This window comes from Patiria miniata, unplaced genomic scaffold, assembly GCF_015706575.1.
Source record: "Patiria miniata isolate m_02_andy unplaced genomic scaffold, ASM1570657v1 HiC_scaffold_29, whole genome shotgun sequence".
Classification (NCBI taxonomy): domain Eukaryota; kingdom Metazoa; phylum Echinodermata; class Asteroidea; order Valvatida; family Asterinidae; genus Patiria; species Patiria miniata.
This window is the reverse complement of record NW_024037068.1, coordinates 3,474,347-3,491,036: the sequence shown is the minus strand read 5'-3', so window position 1 is coordinate 3,491,036 and position 16,690 is coordinate 3,474,347. Positions and strand designations below refer to the sequence as shown.

At 39.8% G+C, this 16,690-nt stretch overlaps 1 protein-coding gene and 1 pseudogene across 1 annotated transcript in view; both read right to left on the bottom strand.

Annotated features, from left to right (window-relative positions):
- The window catches only part of LOC119735777 (katanin-interacting protein-like), a 42,500-nt gene extending 30,936 nt beyond the window's left edge, over positions 1-11,564 (bottom strand). The window contains exons 1-8 of the mRNA XM_038209700.1: positions 11,362-11,564; positions 7,650-7,708; positions 7,063-7,133; positions 4,274-4,440; positions 3,163-3,278; positions 2,185-2,248; positions 1,394-1,542; positions 367-546 (exon numbers count right to left, since the gene is read on the bottom strand). Of these exons, the coding sequence (XP_038065628.1) occupies positions 367-546; positions 1,394-1,542; positions 2,185-2,248; positions 3,163-3,278; positions 4,274-4,440; positions 7,063-7,133; positions 7,650-7,708; positions 11,362-11,368 (813 nt within the window). The 5' untranslated portion in view covers positions 11,369-11,564. The remainder of the gene's footprint in view (positions 1-366; positions 547-1,393; positions 1,543-2,184; positions 2,249-3,162; positions 3,279-4,273; positions 4,441-7,062; positions 7,134-7,649; positions 7,709-11,361) is intronic.
- Positions 11,565-12,121: 557 nt separating this feature from the next.
- Positions 12,122-16,690, bottom strand: part of LOC119735530 — a 43,381-nt pseudogene continuing 38,812 nt past the window's right edge.

The following is a 16,690-nucleotide window of genomic DNA, read 5'->3' as shown; positions in this document are numbered from 1 at the left end:
AAGGCGCTGGAAATTATATATATTATTCAAGTACAATGTACGTACACAGCACATACATTGTAAACTGTTTGAGGGTCATGCCAGGATTATTATGGACTTCACAGAATGCTTACAATGTCATTTGGGTACTTGTGTCCCTAAGCTTGACACTTTGTTTCAATTGCCTTTATTTGTATGAGGTTGTTTTTTTTTAAACAAGGGTCATGTATACTCCTAGAAATTCCAGGAACAATAGGCATGACAATCATATCAGGAGTAACACTAATAATGAAAGTACGTATCATGTTATCGTCAAAGCTCAGGGTCATGATTCCAAGAATTAATGTCCTGATAATCAGGGGTAATAATGATGACGACCGTGTTTACCTTGACATCTTCAATACTCAGGAGGAGGTGCTCGCTTGTGTCTTCGTCTTCATCGTCTTCATCATCTTCTTCATCTGTTACCCTGGCAACGCTCCCTTTCTTGTAGCCTCCTGCATCTATTTCTATGTCGCTGTCGCCATCCGTGGGCCCCTCTAGTATCAACGTCAGGTTCTCTGTAATCTGCGAGGACAGAATTTTTAAAAGTCGTCATTATATTGTCCTGTACGTGCAACACAGTCGTAACTCCTAAAATGGTCTGTACATGAAACGCGAGTTTCAGAGTGTCAAAAGGTTGTATCTCGTAAAACCTGGATGTTCACACAAAGTCAACTGACGTCGAGATACGGTCTTGTTGCATGAAGCGTATTCAATTGAGATACAACTTTGTTGCAGAATGGAGTTACGACCTTGTTGCACTGACGCGACAATAGGTGACGAGATGGTTTGACCACTTTGCACAGCTTCAAGGTGGGGCGGGTGATATATTAAAGGCATGAACACAAACAAATTGTTTACAAATAAAACTCTGGCTAAACTTTGAGTAAGGAAAAAAGGTTATACATTTTACAGTCCGAAAATACTTTGTCAATTCTTTAAAAATTATTTCTCATGGATGGTCCCTTTGCCTGTGTTGATCACAACTTCTTCTGCAACATTCCAGAATATTGAGCAAGCAGTCTATACGACTACAGAGTTTAATTTAACCCACCACAAATACTGCAACTCAGAAATACTCAAGTGTATGGAATCATCTATGAGCTACTTCGTCATGTCAATTTAGGCACACAAACATACAAAATTGAATTCAGAGTTTGAAAATGCAATCCACTTGGGAATGCGAGGCACACCGCTAAAAATTGTTTTGTCTTAAACCAATCTGGTTTAATACAAGTTCCAATTGTACAGGGTGTTTCCAAAAAAGCCGAACCCTCAAAGTGCCTTTTTTTCACAGTTTTTAAAAAAATACATCTCAAATATCTATACATACTTAGAGAGTACAGTCCATGTTTTGAATGATGGAACAAACCTTGTCATAGTCCTCTTGCTCAGGATGCTCCTCGGCAGATGCTTGTGTGTCTTGTTGAGGAGGAGATGCTTGGGTCTGGGGCAGGGAGGCTTTCACACTCTCATACATCTCAAAATCATCTTCATATTCACAATCAGCCTCATCTTCATCTATGGAGGGAAAAAACGGAAATGAAATACTTCGCTGACAAAACTGGTAAAATTAAGTATTAAAAATATATTTGCACAGTACAGGGTGAGTAAAAAAAAATGAAACCCAAATGGCAAGATCAATTTTTGAATGAAGTTCTGCATGTAGCACTTTCAAAATCTAGGATATGAAAGCCCAATTAATGAGCTTTGTTTTAGTACAAGAATCATTCAAATCACTCATGTACTTTTTAAGTTACGGAATTTTTTAACACAAACACCGTTGTACAGTTCTGTCCACGGATCACAAAAAAGGTAAGTGTTCTTTCAGCAAAACGAAAACCATTTACACGCATCCCTATGATAATTGTTTTCGTCGACTCCAATGGGCTGGCGTGCGGTGCCGCCTAAATTTGCATTCCTAGATATATCAGACGTTCGACCGGAGATAGGGCTCCGTGGAGAACAGGTGATACTCAGACTAGCAGACAGACGGACATATTGTGTCAGAGCAGGGGGTGGCCTTCCGCCCCCCCCCCCCCCCCCCCCGGATCTGCGCCTGAGCACTGTATGGTTTTATGGACTCACATGGAATATATACAATGTAATACAATGTGTTAAAGATGACCTATATAACTCTTGGCAGATGTATTCCAAACCAACCTTTGCCCCAGCGAGACCTGACCCTAAGCTTCTCTCCTTTGTTGGTCTTGATGTCAAAGGATTGCTGTGAAGAGGAAAAGAACGAAAACACAGATATAAACTATTTTTAAAAATCCATTGCATACAATATCTGCTGCTGCATAAGTCTGCTTTGTTGAATCTTGACATGTGCTTTTGCTGTAAGTTTCAGAAATGGATGGATTTGGGGGTTAGTATTTTATAGCAAATATTGTAACACAAAACTGTTTTGCATTCATAATTTTTATAGCTGTTTCGGGATTTCAATTATTTTTCGCATTAATTCAGTTTAATTGTCGCTTCTTATCATTTGGCGTTTTAATACGGCGGTTGCCATCTTGAATTTCTGCCCAGCTTCACTCCACACACACTTGGGCGTTCGTAATTGGCCATCCGAGAACAATGTTTGGCGTCACCCGAGAACGGGATTTGCATACGCCCTCTACAGGGTGAGTCCAAAAAAGCGAAACCCAAATGTTGGGACTATTGCTTTAGTGAAGTTTTTTGTAGCATTTTCTAAATCTAGGATACGAAAGCCCAATTCATAGGCTTTCGTTTAGTACAATCATTCAAATCACTCATGTACTTTTCAAGTTACGGAATTTTAAACACAACCATCGTTTTAAAGTTCTGTCCACGGATCCCAAGAAGGTAAGTGTTCTTTCAGCAAAACGAAAACAAATCACATAGAGATGTGTGTGAATTGTTTTTGTTTTGCTGAAAGAACGCATACCTTTTTGTGATCCGTGGACAGAACTTTAAAACGGTAGTTGTGTTTAAAATTCCATAACTTGAAAAGTACATGAGCGATTTGAATGATTCTTGTATGAAAAGAAAGCCTATAAATTGGGCTTTCATATCCTAGATTTTGAAAGTGCTACATGCTTAACTTCATTAAAACAATGGTCCCGACATTTAGGTTTTGCTTTTTTTGACTCACTCTGTATGTTTGGTACTAACCTGTAGCCAATTCCTCCTCTGCACTTTGCTGGGTGCAGTCTTGGCCCTGCTCGTGGCTTCTGCGTCATCTTCCTCCTGGTAACCATGGAGACCGCGGACGGGACGTCGAGGGATATCTGCAACATAGTCAACATTATGGAGTCTTAAGATTAGAACAAAAATAATATTACCGTACCTCATACATATTCATGATCGAGGGCCGAATTCTCACTGGTCCTTTCACCGACCCCTGCCAGCTGCTATTCTTGCTGTTTACCAAGCCAGATTGAGCAATATTCTTCTGGTGAGCTGGACAAGTTTCTCCAAAGATTTTATGCCGAGGTGCGTACATCAACAGGAAAATTTGGCAACTGAATATGTATGAGGTGTAGTAATATGCAAATACAGTGCGGTTCATTTTGGGTGGATAGTCGATATTAGCTCCCCTCGGTATTGGAAGTTGACAAACTAGTTCCCTCGACTTCGTTTCGCCTCAGGAACTAGTTTGTCAACTTCCAATACCTCTGGGAGCTAATATCGACTATCCACTCTCAAACCATGTTATATTTGTATACTATATTCCTCATCCCTTGGCCAATATCCGTGTACAAACACTATAGCCATTGGAGTTTTGGGAGGTAAAATTCATCACAAAAAAATTCCATCTTATGAATAGTTAAATGCGGTACCCGCTTTTATGTATATCAGATTCGAACCAGCCAACCGATCCCGTAAGCTTGGTGGTCAAGTGGTGAGACGTCTGCACTAGAAAGCAGGAGGTCGTGGGTTCGAGTCCCACCCGAGTGATTTTTTTCCCCCAACTTTCACTTGGGAGGTAACACCCACAGTATATACAGTGTTTATACGTCGGTGAAGGGCAAAACCTAATATTGATTTAAGTGATTTGTGGTGATTTTGGTTGAGTCCCAAGTCACACAGGTTGAGTCTGAGTCCGCAGGGTCGAGTCCGAGTCATTCATCATCATGACTCAAGTCTGAGTGCGAGTCACGGAAAATGGGATTTGAGTCGGACTCGAGGCCGAGTCACAAGTCACACAACTCTGGATTTTACATCATCTCTGCAAAATCTAAAAAAAAAATAGAAATCAGTCCAACGTGAACAAACAACTGACCTCCAGCTGTCTTTGGTTTCATTGAGCTGGGCCTCCTGGGTGAGTGCTTGATTGGACCTGTCAGGCCAAGCTTCTGATTGGCCCCATTGACGTACAGGGAGAAACCTTGCTCTTTCTGTTCCAGCTGGATCTGTTTGTCATCCTTGGCTTTCAGTTTCTTCAACACCCTGTGGAACAAGAAGGGCAAACATGAAATTATGACACACCAAATGCTTTTACTGCAACTTGGGAAGGAACGCTGCTGCTTAGAAATTTCAGCAAGAAACCAAATACCTGAAACAAAACACTATTTTACTTGTTTTGTTTAGTTTTTCCTAACGTTCATGCACTTGATTTTTTGTAATTATTTGCTTGTGTGACATGTCCTGGTCAAATAAATAATAATAATCAGTGTTCTAGCCAGGCATCAAATAGCGCTAGCACCCGCTACGCTTTCGGAAATAAGCGCTACGCTTAAATCGCGCCGCTACGCTACCGCTGCGCTATAAATTTTGGTTGCGAAAAAAAATCTGCCGTTTGTTCGTATACAAGCGCAGCGACTTTGAGCATTGCGCACTGGCCGTACGACACAGCGAAAAATAAACAACGATCCCACTGCACGTACCCCGTACGATACCCCTACCATGATGCTGCGCCACACGCATTCGCTATGATAGCAATAAGCACGTGCTGTTTTGTGCTGCGTAGATACAGCGCTCCGTACGGACGTACGTGGACCACACCATTTTGCGCTATCGGGTGTGCTTTCCTAAGGTCAATATTTACAAGCATTTCAACTGTTTTAAAATTATAAATAATACTTTTTATCAAGTCCGAAACATATAACTGTTTGAAAATAAGTCCTTCAACGTCGGAACATAATTTTCGTAAAGGATTTATTCGAGAAACGATGTCGAAAGAAAGGTTAAGCACCCCTACGATATCAATGGATCCGTCCCCAAAGATGGCCGCACGTGAAGAATTCTTCTCGAAGAATGTCGCTGTCGAAAATTTGGATTTTTGACTACACTACTCGTTGCTGATAATAACAGTTCAATAAGTTTGGTAGTAAAAACGGATCTGTTTGTTCTTAGGACAAAACCAATCAGCAAGTATTGCAACAAAACAAGTTTTTTAGCGCTCCACGAATGCGTAGCTTTCTCAAATGCTGAGGGAAATTTGGTCGCGTAGTTCGCCGGCGTAGCCGGTGTGGGCTGGCCCGCGCCGCGCCCGCACGCCGGGCCGCGGCCGGGATAGGAAGCAATTCCCGGTGATTATTTCTCATCGTCATTATCAACAATTATATTTTTTAACATAACAAAAATGAGATTTCTCCTTCACATTGTGTTGTAGCATATTGAAATTGCAATCGCCGACGACTTTTTATGTCTGAGACCTCCATGGTTTTACAATTTCTCTCCCTGCCGATCGGATGGTTTTATTTACAAATTTAAAATCGGAACTACTGCTACTACGGCAGCGCTACACAACACAAGGCTTCTTGAAATATGAAATGTTCATGCGATTTGTTCTCACACTTAATATTGACAAAGTAAATCCCAATTTTTTAAAACATTGAGGAACTACTAAAAATGGTTAAACATCGGAAAGCATCGATCTTGGAACAACTTATACATTGTAAACGTAATCTAAAATTTGAAAACAGAAGAAACTTTACAGGAGCAAGAGTATTAATCATTGAAACAAATAAAACAAAATTTCTTATAATTTTAAACACTTCTGCTAAAAAAAAATCAGGGGAAAGTGGCAGGGAATCGCCTCAGATTGCACCACAGAGCATCTAGAGTCCAAAATTTTCCGGGGCCCTTAAGCGGGCCCCAAACCCCACGCCGTAAGGGCTTCGCGCTCCGCGCTCGCATTAGGCTCGCCGAACCAAAATTACCCCTACGCTATAATTTCACCCTGGCTAGAACACTGATAATAATAATAGTAAGAAATATGTTACAATCCCTAGGAAAAGGAATGGGAAAAATATCAAAATCTGCTTCACAATAAAAAAGACTGATTTGAAATTTTATCTTTTATTAGATACAGGGTGCGTCAAAAGAAAGTGACCTGGATTAATTTTTTTCTTACAAAGCACCCAAATTTGATACACCAATGAAGTATGTCTTAAAAGAGCATGTTCTTCCACTCATTTGAAAAAAAATTACTGAAATTGATCCATGCTGTCAGAAGTTATGCGTGTTTTACTAAAAGAACCTATTTTTTTTATAGCTGTCCATGGAATGCCATTGGAAGCTATTGAGCTGAGTGAGAATTACAGATTACACAAAGACATTCTACTTAGAAATGAGATTTGAATCAGTTGAGTCAAAACTGAAACATTATTTTTACTGTCAGATTTTGTGTCTTGAATGAGGAACAAGTCAACTCTTTTATTCCCTGAAATATTGATGGCGATTTTTTTCCCCGTTTTCTTTTGCAACTTTTGGTTCATTCACGGAGGTGGGAAAACGTCCATGTTTCATTGTATTTAATGGGCATTCATCAGTTCATAGAACAGTAAATGATCAGTGGTGGACAGCTGAATTTTGTGGTATTTTTATTAAATAGATATAATTTTAATAGAGTATGCAAGTTACATGAACTTTTCACAGTTACTAGTCAATAAGATGAACTTTATCCCTATGTTATTTTTATGAAATGCAACGAGCCACATATTTTAAAACTGTTTTTCTAATTCGGTCACTTTCTTTTTGACTCACCCTGTAAAGAGGAAAGTCATTTGAAAATGTGGGGAAAAAAATGTGCTAACGGCTACTGTACACAAAAATATGTGCTCTTGCCTGTTTTTCTTTTGCAGTAAAAGTAGGTATTCATCATATTTGTCTGGTACATCTTCCTTGACAGTGTTAGTCTGAGGAAGGAAAGAAAATGTTTCATTATAGTTCAACAAAAAATTCTGAAACAAACTTGAATAAGACGATGTGCAACATTCCTACATTCTTGGTCCATTTTTAACATTACTGCTTCTTCAATTTAAAACTGCTCTTTCTTTTTTGTATCTATTTGACAATATAGCTACATTAAAACCCTCCCTCTCTGGTTGGCAATTTCAACAAGGCCAGCCTCGCAGTCAAAATAAATCAAGCGACTGTTTTAATTTTAAGAGTTAGTGTTCCCTGCCTTCATAAAGCAGGATTGACTGGCTGTGATTGTTATGAAACCCGATATAGCTCTCTGCTTTGACCGTAGAAGATTGATAAGCCCGCTGTGCCTACCAGTTGCCTGCTTTTGTCTGTTGATGGAATTTGACTAGTCATGGTGCCTAACAGAAATATGATTTGACCGTTGGTGACTAGCCTGTGTAAAAGGCATGGTAGGGGAACAGGAGTGAATTTTTGAGTCGGTGACTGTCCAACATTCTGCATACCTGTCCCTTGGGAAGCTCAATAGGAAACTCTCCTTTCTGCCACTGCTTCCTGTGTCCAGCTAAAAACACAAAGAAGCAACAAAAACAAAAATAACACACCAATGAGCGAATGTTGAATGAAGCAAATTTGAAATAATCTCGAGCTATTTCTGACCACTTCCTTTATATCTTTGAATAGAAGTCAGAGACCAGGACCTATTTGGAATTGGAAGAGGGACAAATTTATGAGCCTTTTAGAGCCAGAGGCTGTGAAAGGCTCATAATGCCTCATAAGTAATGCAATGAAATTTTCATAGTGAAATGTTTTAACCTTCCGTGAGCCGGTCCCGCATTTTTCCGTTCTTGTGCCAGCCAGTGTTCTAGCCTGGGTGAAATTATAGCGTAGGGGTAATTTTGGTTCGGCGAGCCTAATGCGAGCGCGGAGCGCGAAGCCCTTACGGCGTGGGGTTCGGGGCCCGCTTAAGGGCCCCGGAAAATTTTGGACTCTAGATGCTCTGTGGTGCAATCTGAGGCGATTCCCTGCCACTTTCCCCTGATTTTTTTTTAGCAGAAGTGTTTAAAATTATAAGAAATTTTGTTTTATTTGTTTCAATGATTAATACTCTTGCTCCTGTAAAGTTTCTTCTGTTTTCAAATTTTAGATTACGTTTACAATGTATAAGTTGTTCCAAGATCGATGCTTTCCGATGTTTAACCATTTTTAGTAGTTCCTCAATGTTTTAAAAAATTGGGATTTACTTTGTCAATATTAAGTGTGAGAACAAATCGCATGAACATTTCATATTTCAAGAAGCCTTGTGTTGTGTAGCGCTGCCGTAGTAGCAGTAGTTCCGATTTTAAATTTGTAAATAAAACCATCCGATCGGCAGGGAGAGAAATTGTAAAACCATGGAGGTCTCAGACATAAAAAGTCGTCGGCGATTGCAATTTCAATATGCTACAACACAATGTGAAGGAGAAATCTCATTTTTGTTATGTTAAAAAATATAATTGTTGATAATGACGATGAGAAATAATCACCGGGAATTGCTTCCTATCCCGGCCGCGGCCCGGCGTGCGGGCGCGGCGCGGGCCAGCCCACACCGGCTACGCCGGCGAACTACGCGACCAAATTTCCCTCAGCATTTGAGAAAGCTACGCATTCGTGGAGCGCTAAAAAACTTGTTTTGTTGCAATACTTGCTGATTGGTTTTGTCCTAAGAACAAACAGATCCGTTTTTACTACCAAACTTATTGAACTGTTATTATCAGCAACGAGTAGTGTAGTCAAAAATCCAAATTTTCGACAGCGACATTCTTCGAGAAGAATTCTTCACGTGCGGCCATCTTTGGGGACGGATCCATTGATATCGTAGGGGTGCTTAACCTTTCTTTCGACATCGTTTCTCGAATAAATCCTTTACGAAAATTATGTTCCGACGTTGAAGGACTTATTTTCAAACAGTTATATGTTTCGGACTTGATAAAAAGTATTATTTATAATTTTAAAACAGTTGAAATGCTTGTAAATATTGACCTTAGGAAAGCACACCCGATAGCGCAAAATGGTGTGGTCCACGTACGTCCGTACGGAGCGCTGTATCTACGCAGCACAAAACAGCACGTGCTTATTGCTATCATAGCGAATGCGTGTGGCGCAGCATCACGGTAGGGGTATCGTACGGGGTACGTGCAGTGGGATCGTTGTTTATTTTTCGCTGTGTCGTACGGCCAGTGCGCAATGCTCAAAGTCGCTGCGCTTGTATACGAACAAACGGCAGATTTTTTTTCGCAACCAAAATTTATAGCGCAGCGGTAGCGTAGCGGCGCGATTTAAGCGTAGCGCTTATTTCCGAAAGCGTAGCGGGTGCTAGCGCTATTTGATGCCTGGCTAGAACACTGGTGCCAGCACTTGCTCTGCGTATGCTCATTTATAGTGCATTAAAAGTGAAGTACACGTTATAAGAAAATAAATTACCCCATCAAATCGAGCGAACGTACACTCGATGGTTTTAAAGCCCTGGAATTAAGTAAAGTTTGACATTAACTTTAGGTCTGATTCCCATCCCCTGCAAATATGCCGTCACAATGACAATGCAAGCAAGGTACCAGACCAAGATACGTCTTGGTAAAAATTTTCAGTCCCAAAACCATTGGTGATTGTGGAGTTTAGGACCCCATTCCTATAATAAGAGAACAAAAACCCACTTTTAACTTTTTGGACTCATCTACATGTAGGTAAGTAGGTCTAGATGATGATGACATAGGGTGTTTTTTATTACTCAAAAATGACCTTTTCAACCTGAAGCAGACTTCTCTCAATATGATGAAACCTTTTTTGTAATTTTTGAACAGTTTCTTGGGGTAGAAATTGCGATTTTCCTACGCGGTTTGGTTGATACCGTGCGATTCAGTGTGCCTTGCACGTTCACGGTATCACGGTACATCATGTACATCGTGTGGTGATCGCCATCTTTATTTTCATGTTGCATTTTTTTGGTGTCATCGTCATTTTACCCCCAAATTTAGGCTGAAAAATGTAAAACCCTGCCCATATATTTGCATGTTCTTAATGTCTCCAACTAGTTTGGTAGGCTAAATAATTTAAAAGTGGATTTTGGTCCCTTATAGTTATACCATATAGGAACCGGGCCCGAAGACACACATCATCGCCCTATTTTCTACCAAAATACTGTTGAAAATTCAGCATTTAGGTTGCAGATCATTTTTGAAAAAGACTAAACATTCTAAACACGAATGTTAGACAAGTCAACCGTTGAGACAACTCGACTCGGGACAACTCGACCGTTGAGACAGCTCGACTTAATGGGCATGTATACATGGGTGGAGCAGAAAAAGTTGCATAAATCTGTGGCAGGACCGGTCCCGGGCGCAGCACGGGCTTACTCGATGCACAGAGGGTGCTCCGATCTGGTGGCCGTCGCGTCGGGCCGGCGCGCCCCGCCGCCCGCGAGGACTGGGCCCGGCCCGGCACGCGGGCACGTCGACCGGCGCGGCAAGTGGGCTTACAGGCCCGGCACAAACGATGTCACCGTGCACGGTACGGCCACGTTGACCGACCGGGGATGGGATAAGTGGGCGCACAAGCCCGGCAAAAACGATGCCACCGTGCACGGTACGGCCACGTTGACCGGGGATGCGCGCACAGGCCCGGCAAAAACGAACGATGTGCACATACAATCACGCTGCGCTATATCGGCTCTGTTATATGCAACAAAAAAACAAACTCATGTGTCATAACTCCCAAACGGCAATCAGCCGCCGTCAAAATTCCCGGTACCATCACCAAAACTAGGCCCAAAAACATGCGAAGCGACTTGTCTTTCCATTTATCACACATACGGTCAAGTTGTCTTTCCATTTATCACACGTACGGTCGACTTGTCTCAACGGTCGAGTTGTCTCAATGGTCGACTTGTCCCGAGTCGAGTTGTCTCAACGGTCAACTTGTCTGACCCCCCTAAACACTAAAACAGCCTAAAGTGAAAGGTGTCTTAAACTCCACAATCCGCAGTCACTGCGCATGTTCAATGCAGTGCCGGTAGGCATACAAACGGGGGGAAAAACGGAGACCGATTCACAATCAAATGACAAATTGCAATGCCTTTTCAATTTCATTAATCTTAATTAGGTCTATGCAAAGCAGGAGAAGGTGAAGGTCAGGATCGAGGGGCAAGCCAGCAAAACAAATTTAATGCATTTTTTTACTTACGTTCCATGCTTAAATTCAAGGCAATGCAACATTCACTGCAGCTTAAATCGTCTCTGACACAATGTCACCATTGTTAAGTTGCATTATACTGTGTTTTGATGATACCATTCACTCTGAATTTTTGTAAACAAGGTTGAAATTCCGTCGTGAGCGTGAAGAAAAAAAATCGTTTACGATCACCACCATAACTACATCACGTTTGTTTGTTTCCACCAGAGTAAAAAATGTACTCCAATTCGACCCCGACAGGAGTGCGCCACCAATCGTTCAGTGCGCGGACACAACAATGTCTTTCCTAGACTCATTTCCAGTCCCTCTATTGTTCTTCGGAAGGGGTAGGGGGACTAGTCTTTTTGTCTTACCCTCTCTGTAAACTGGCTTCTTTATTTTTCAAATGCTTTTCATATTTGATGATGTTGCATTGATACATATTTTCCCCCTTCTAACTTTGTCCTCGCGCTATGTATCAACGAGATGTTTCAAGAGTAACTAGTTGATTAAAAATATAAATATATTTAAATTTTTGGGGGTATTAAGCTGATTTTGTTGAGGCTGAGATGAGATTTATTCCAGTTGTGCACCCTTATAAATTTTCAAGATCATGTTGCAAAAACAAAATTCACTTTCAAATCGCCGGGGTTTCAATTTTGGACATCTGGAAAGACACAATTACAAAAACAGGTTACCGTTCAGATACAGATGACTGTTTTTTTATTGGAATAATTAAGGCTGAAAAAAAAAACACTCCAACACCAACAAATATGAGCAACTGGCCTATATTATTTACTTTGCTTACCTCTTATATTATAAATCCCAAAATATTCAATATTATTACATGCTAAATTAATACTTTCTAAATTTCATTACATACTAAATGTTGTGGACCTACACCATTAAATTCATTATATTCAACCTTTTACGATGGATTGTACCAATACGAAATAATTCTAAAATAGTTTAAAATTTCTTTAAAAATATTTAGAGCAATAGTATAAACATATATATATATAATATTCATGGTGGAAGTACAGACCCAATATTTTGAACAACACATATACAGAGTACATCAATATTTTTAATTTATAATTAAAAACTTCGTTCAGTGACAGGATTGAATTATAGAAATCCAAGCCGAATTATTAAAAAAAGAAAAAGAAAGAAATATGGCAGTTTTTTTTAAATGTCAGCCGACAAATCTCTGCTTGTCAGTGTTATGGTCCTTGGAATGTATTTGTTTGTAACAAATATTAAATATTGAATATCAGCAGGCTATATTTTGTAGAAAGAGAACAGTTTTTTTTATTTATGAGGAAAATTATACAGGGTAAGATGATGGCACAGCAGCTCTGCTGTGCATGTGACTCGCACATCTCTTATGTGCTAAAAGGGGTTACAAAATTACAAAAGCCTAGTCTAAATACAAAAAAGGCTGCTTGGAGCTGCCCATGTCATTTTAGAAAATTTGACAGTCATTTGCAAATGTCATTTTTTGAACGGAACAAAGGGAGGTATCCTAAACTACTATTTCCAACAAAAAATGTTTACTGAATCAATTTAGCAAACTTGCCTTTAATCTAAATATAAAAGATTGTCAATTGCATTTATAAACAAAAAACATGTAACTTACTCTATTATAAACCTTGGATTAACAATTGTTTACAAAACTACAGTATCCTCAATTGGTACAAATACGTGGCCCATTATAATTGAGCTCATTTTCACATCATTAACAAGGCCATTTCATGTGATCCAATCCAATCAAAAGTACATTATTGTTCACCGATTGGAATTAGTACTTTACGAAGTGCGTCACAAAATGTGACGCTGCAACCTTTTAAAAACTAATGATCCATCCATAATGCCAAAACAAAATGAAATGCAACAATGTTTTTTTTATATAACACATCAAGTCAAACAGAAACGAACCCACTAAAATCTCCTTAAAAAATGACAGGAAAAAAATCAAAGAGAGACATGAATTTCTACGGTTGGTTGGTACTAACGTTGCACAAATCTGATGGTTAAACTGCAAAGAAATGTCACAAACATTTTTTAAGAACTGATTTAACTAAGCTACTTTTGAAGTTCTCTGCATTTTTACAAATCTTCCAACAGTGAATATAAATGGAAACAGTCAGCAATTTCACCCAGATCATATTGGCATTCATGATTAACAATGGAAAAAGCACTGTGCATAATTTGGGTTCAGGTTGCTTGATACAATTAAACTACTGACTGGCTCAAGAGCTGATGAGGCTTTCTCATATTTACAAGAATATATTCTCTCATCATACATTTTTAAAATTAATATAATTATCCAATATAAACATATTTGAAATAAGTGCATATATCTATATATATATATAACAGATTCAAGTTTAACATAAATATTGAATATACCAATAAGTATCATTTAGGATAAAGACAGAGGTACCATATAGATCACACAGCTTTTTCCAACTCATTCTTGTTCACCTTAAAATTAAAACTAAATATACAAATCAGGATTTTAAGTTTGCGACACCAATTCTTGACACAGTACAATTATAGATCACACGACTTTTACAACTCATTCTTGTTAACCTTAAAATTAAAACTTAATATACAAAACAGGATTTTAAGTCAATGACACAAATTCTTGACGCAGTACAATTATTATATCTTGAGAATATAAGACTCCTCTGACTTCGTATGGAACAAAATCTCACGATAGTTTAAGTAAGTACTTCTAGTTGATATACGATTACTTCTATAAGTGAGAACACAGGAAACAAAAAACTGTATTAAACTGTTAACCAACCGGAGTGACCAGGGATTTACAAATTGTCACAAAAAGTCACAGCGCCTTACATTCAATAAAAACAGAATCTTTCCCCAAAGCAAAGCTTGTGCAAGTACGAATACTTAAAAATGGAACATAAAATTGAATTGACATATATATATAAAAACATTTCCATTTAAAAACTTTTCTGGAAGAAAGGTTAGTTCTATTGAAGTCAAGGAATGAAGTACCATAAAGGTATCACACCTGATTTTTGGTACAAAAACGGGGCCGCCGTTTATTTCAAAGAGACAGTGGTCACAGCTATTAGTACGCCGACTTGAAAGGCAAAATTTTTATACTGAAAACAGCATAAAGGACATATCAATGAGCACATAGGCATTAGCACATCCACACCGAAACAGCTGTAATATAGAGGTTTCTGCCTGAAATGACATCGCACTTTTGCTCATGAATATGTAAATTAGCATTAACATATAACCAAAAAGGCCCTAGTCTTCAGTGCTTTCCGTCCGTATCGCGAGAGTCCATGAAGATTGGGCCCATGCGCTATGAATCTTGCTCCTCAGCACAGATTGCGTTGCATTTGTAGCATAGTCTTCAGAATAAACTGTCCTTTTTTTTGGGGGGGGGGGGAGGGGTATTACGCGGAGAAATCAGAAACTATGACAGGTACATTTCATTTTTATAACCTGTGTAATTTTCAAGTTTATAATTTTATAAATTTGGCTTTTAGGTTGCCGTCCTGTCGATGTTTTTGTCCACGCGGTAAGAGTCACGTATCAAGCAAGTATCAAGTGCTGTCTTTAGCCAGTATGTTGTACCGTTTGGATATACATGTATTGATTATTGAGAAATCTGTCATCGACGGACCCTAGTTTGAGTCCCGCCCAACTCTCTCCTTGTGACCAAGCGAGGGAGTACTTGTGCACGGAGTCCATTGGCCATGAAGGCTTCCATTAGACTTCCTCCGTCGACAACGTGACTGCGTGATTGACCTGCCCGGCCTCTCTGACACTGAGCCCTGACAACATCCGCTGAAGGGAAGGATTGGCGTCTGCCTCCTCCTCATCGCTACGCTGCATCTTAGCAAACTGAATAAACACCTGATACAATAAACAAACAAGACACGCACAAAAAATTCAATCAGTGGTCACCTTTAATTCAATTTCCATTTCACTTTTTTTTGTGGGCGGGGGGGGGGGGGGGGGGGGGGGATATGCTAAATCTTTACATCCCTAGTCTTTTATTAAGTACTGGACCAATTCTGCCCAAATCCATCACTGACCCTGCTTCACATAAGGCATTAGGACCAAATCTGCTGAAATCAACCACAAGACCACCACTACTATAGGTGGATTTGGATGGACTTGGTACAGATGGCTTGTCTACCGAAATCCCCAAAATGGGGGAATTGATTCTGATGGGTTTGGGGTTGTTGCTTTAATATTAATTTTGGGGGCTAAGCAGTTTTACTCGCAGCTGAGAAGCTGAATTGCAAAGGACGCAGCTACAACGTGGTCGAGCCGCAGGCATACGCGTTAAACCGCCTTGGGCTGCCGTCATGCGATCCATGTCTGACCACGGAGCACAGCCAGATCGCATGTGTTGATTTTTGTGGAGGGATGAAACCCGGACAGCCCAGGGAAAACCCTCTGGGCACAGGAGAGAATCAACGCACAACTCTACTCACATTTGGTCCGAGCCGGGAATCGAACCCAGCCCACAGTGGTGAGAGTTGCGCACTTTACGCACCAGCCACCAGCAACCCTGTTTTATTCAATTGATCGGCTTAAAGTGACTTTTTGTCTAGGAACCATTTTGGATTCTATAAAATAAGAACAATTATTGTCTGTACCTGTTCTAGAGTGGCCTGGCTGAAGCTGTACTCCTCAATGTGAAGCGTCTCTTTACCTGCAATGAACCAATGGGATTTTTCAAGTGGAAATGTTGTACAAAAACAACATAGATAAATATCCTCTTTTTCATCTTTCTCTATTGAGGAACCGATCTCAATAAAATATCCGGGAAATAGTTTATCAGCAATATGCCCATTGCATCGGGTGTTTATATGTTGCAGGATTCTTAACATCCTCGTCAGAATTTTCCACGAAGAAGTTATCAGCATACTTTACAAATTGATAACTTCATTGTGTGAGCGTATCTCCCAGCAGGCATATAAATGAAGTTGTCTTTCCCCAAACGATCTTCAAGTCAGCTACCACTGAATTGAAAGTTTGTCTGTTTTGCCATGAAAACCAACAAACTTTGGACAAATTTCAAGAGGAGGGGGAGACAGGTCATGCTATCTTCACAACCACACACCATATGACTTTCAACTTTCAGAAATGTAAAGAGCGCCCTCAATATGTCAATATTGAGGGCGCTCAATATAAATTGAATATATCTTCACAACTACACACCATATGACTTTCAAACTTGCAGTAAAACGTAAAGAGCGCCTTCAATATGTCAATATTGAAGGCGCTCAATATATATTTATTCAATATATATATTGAATATATCTTCACAACCACACACCATATG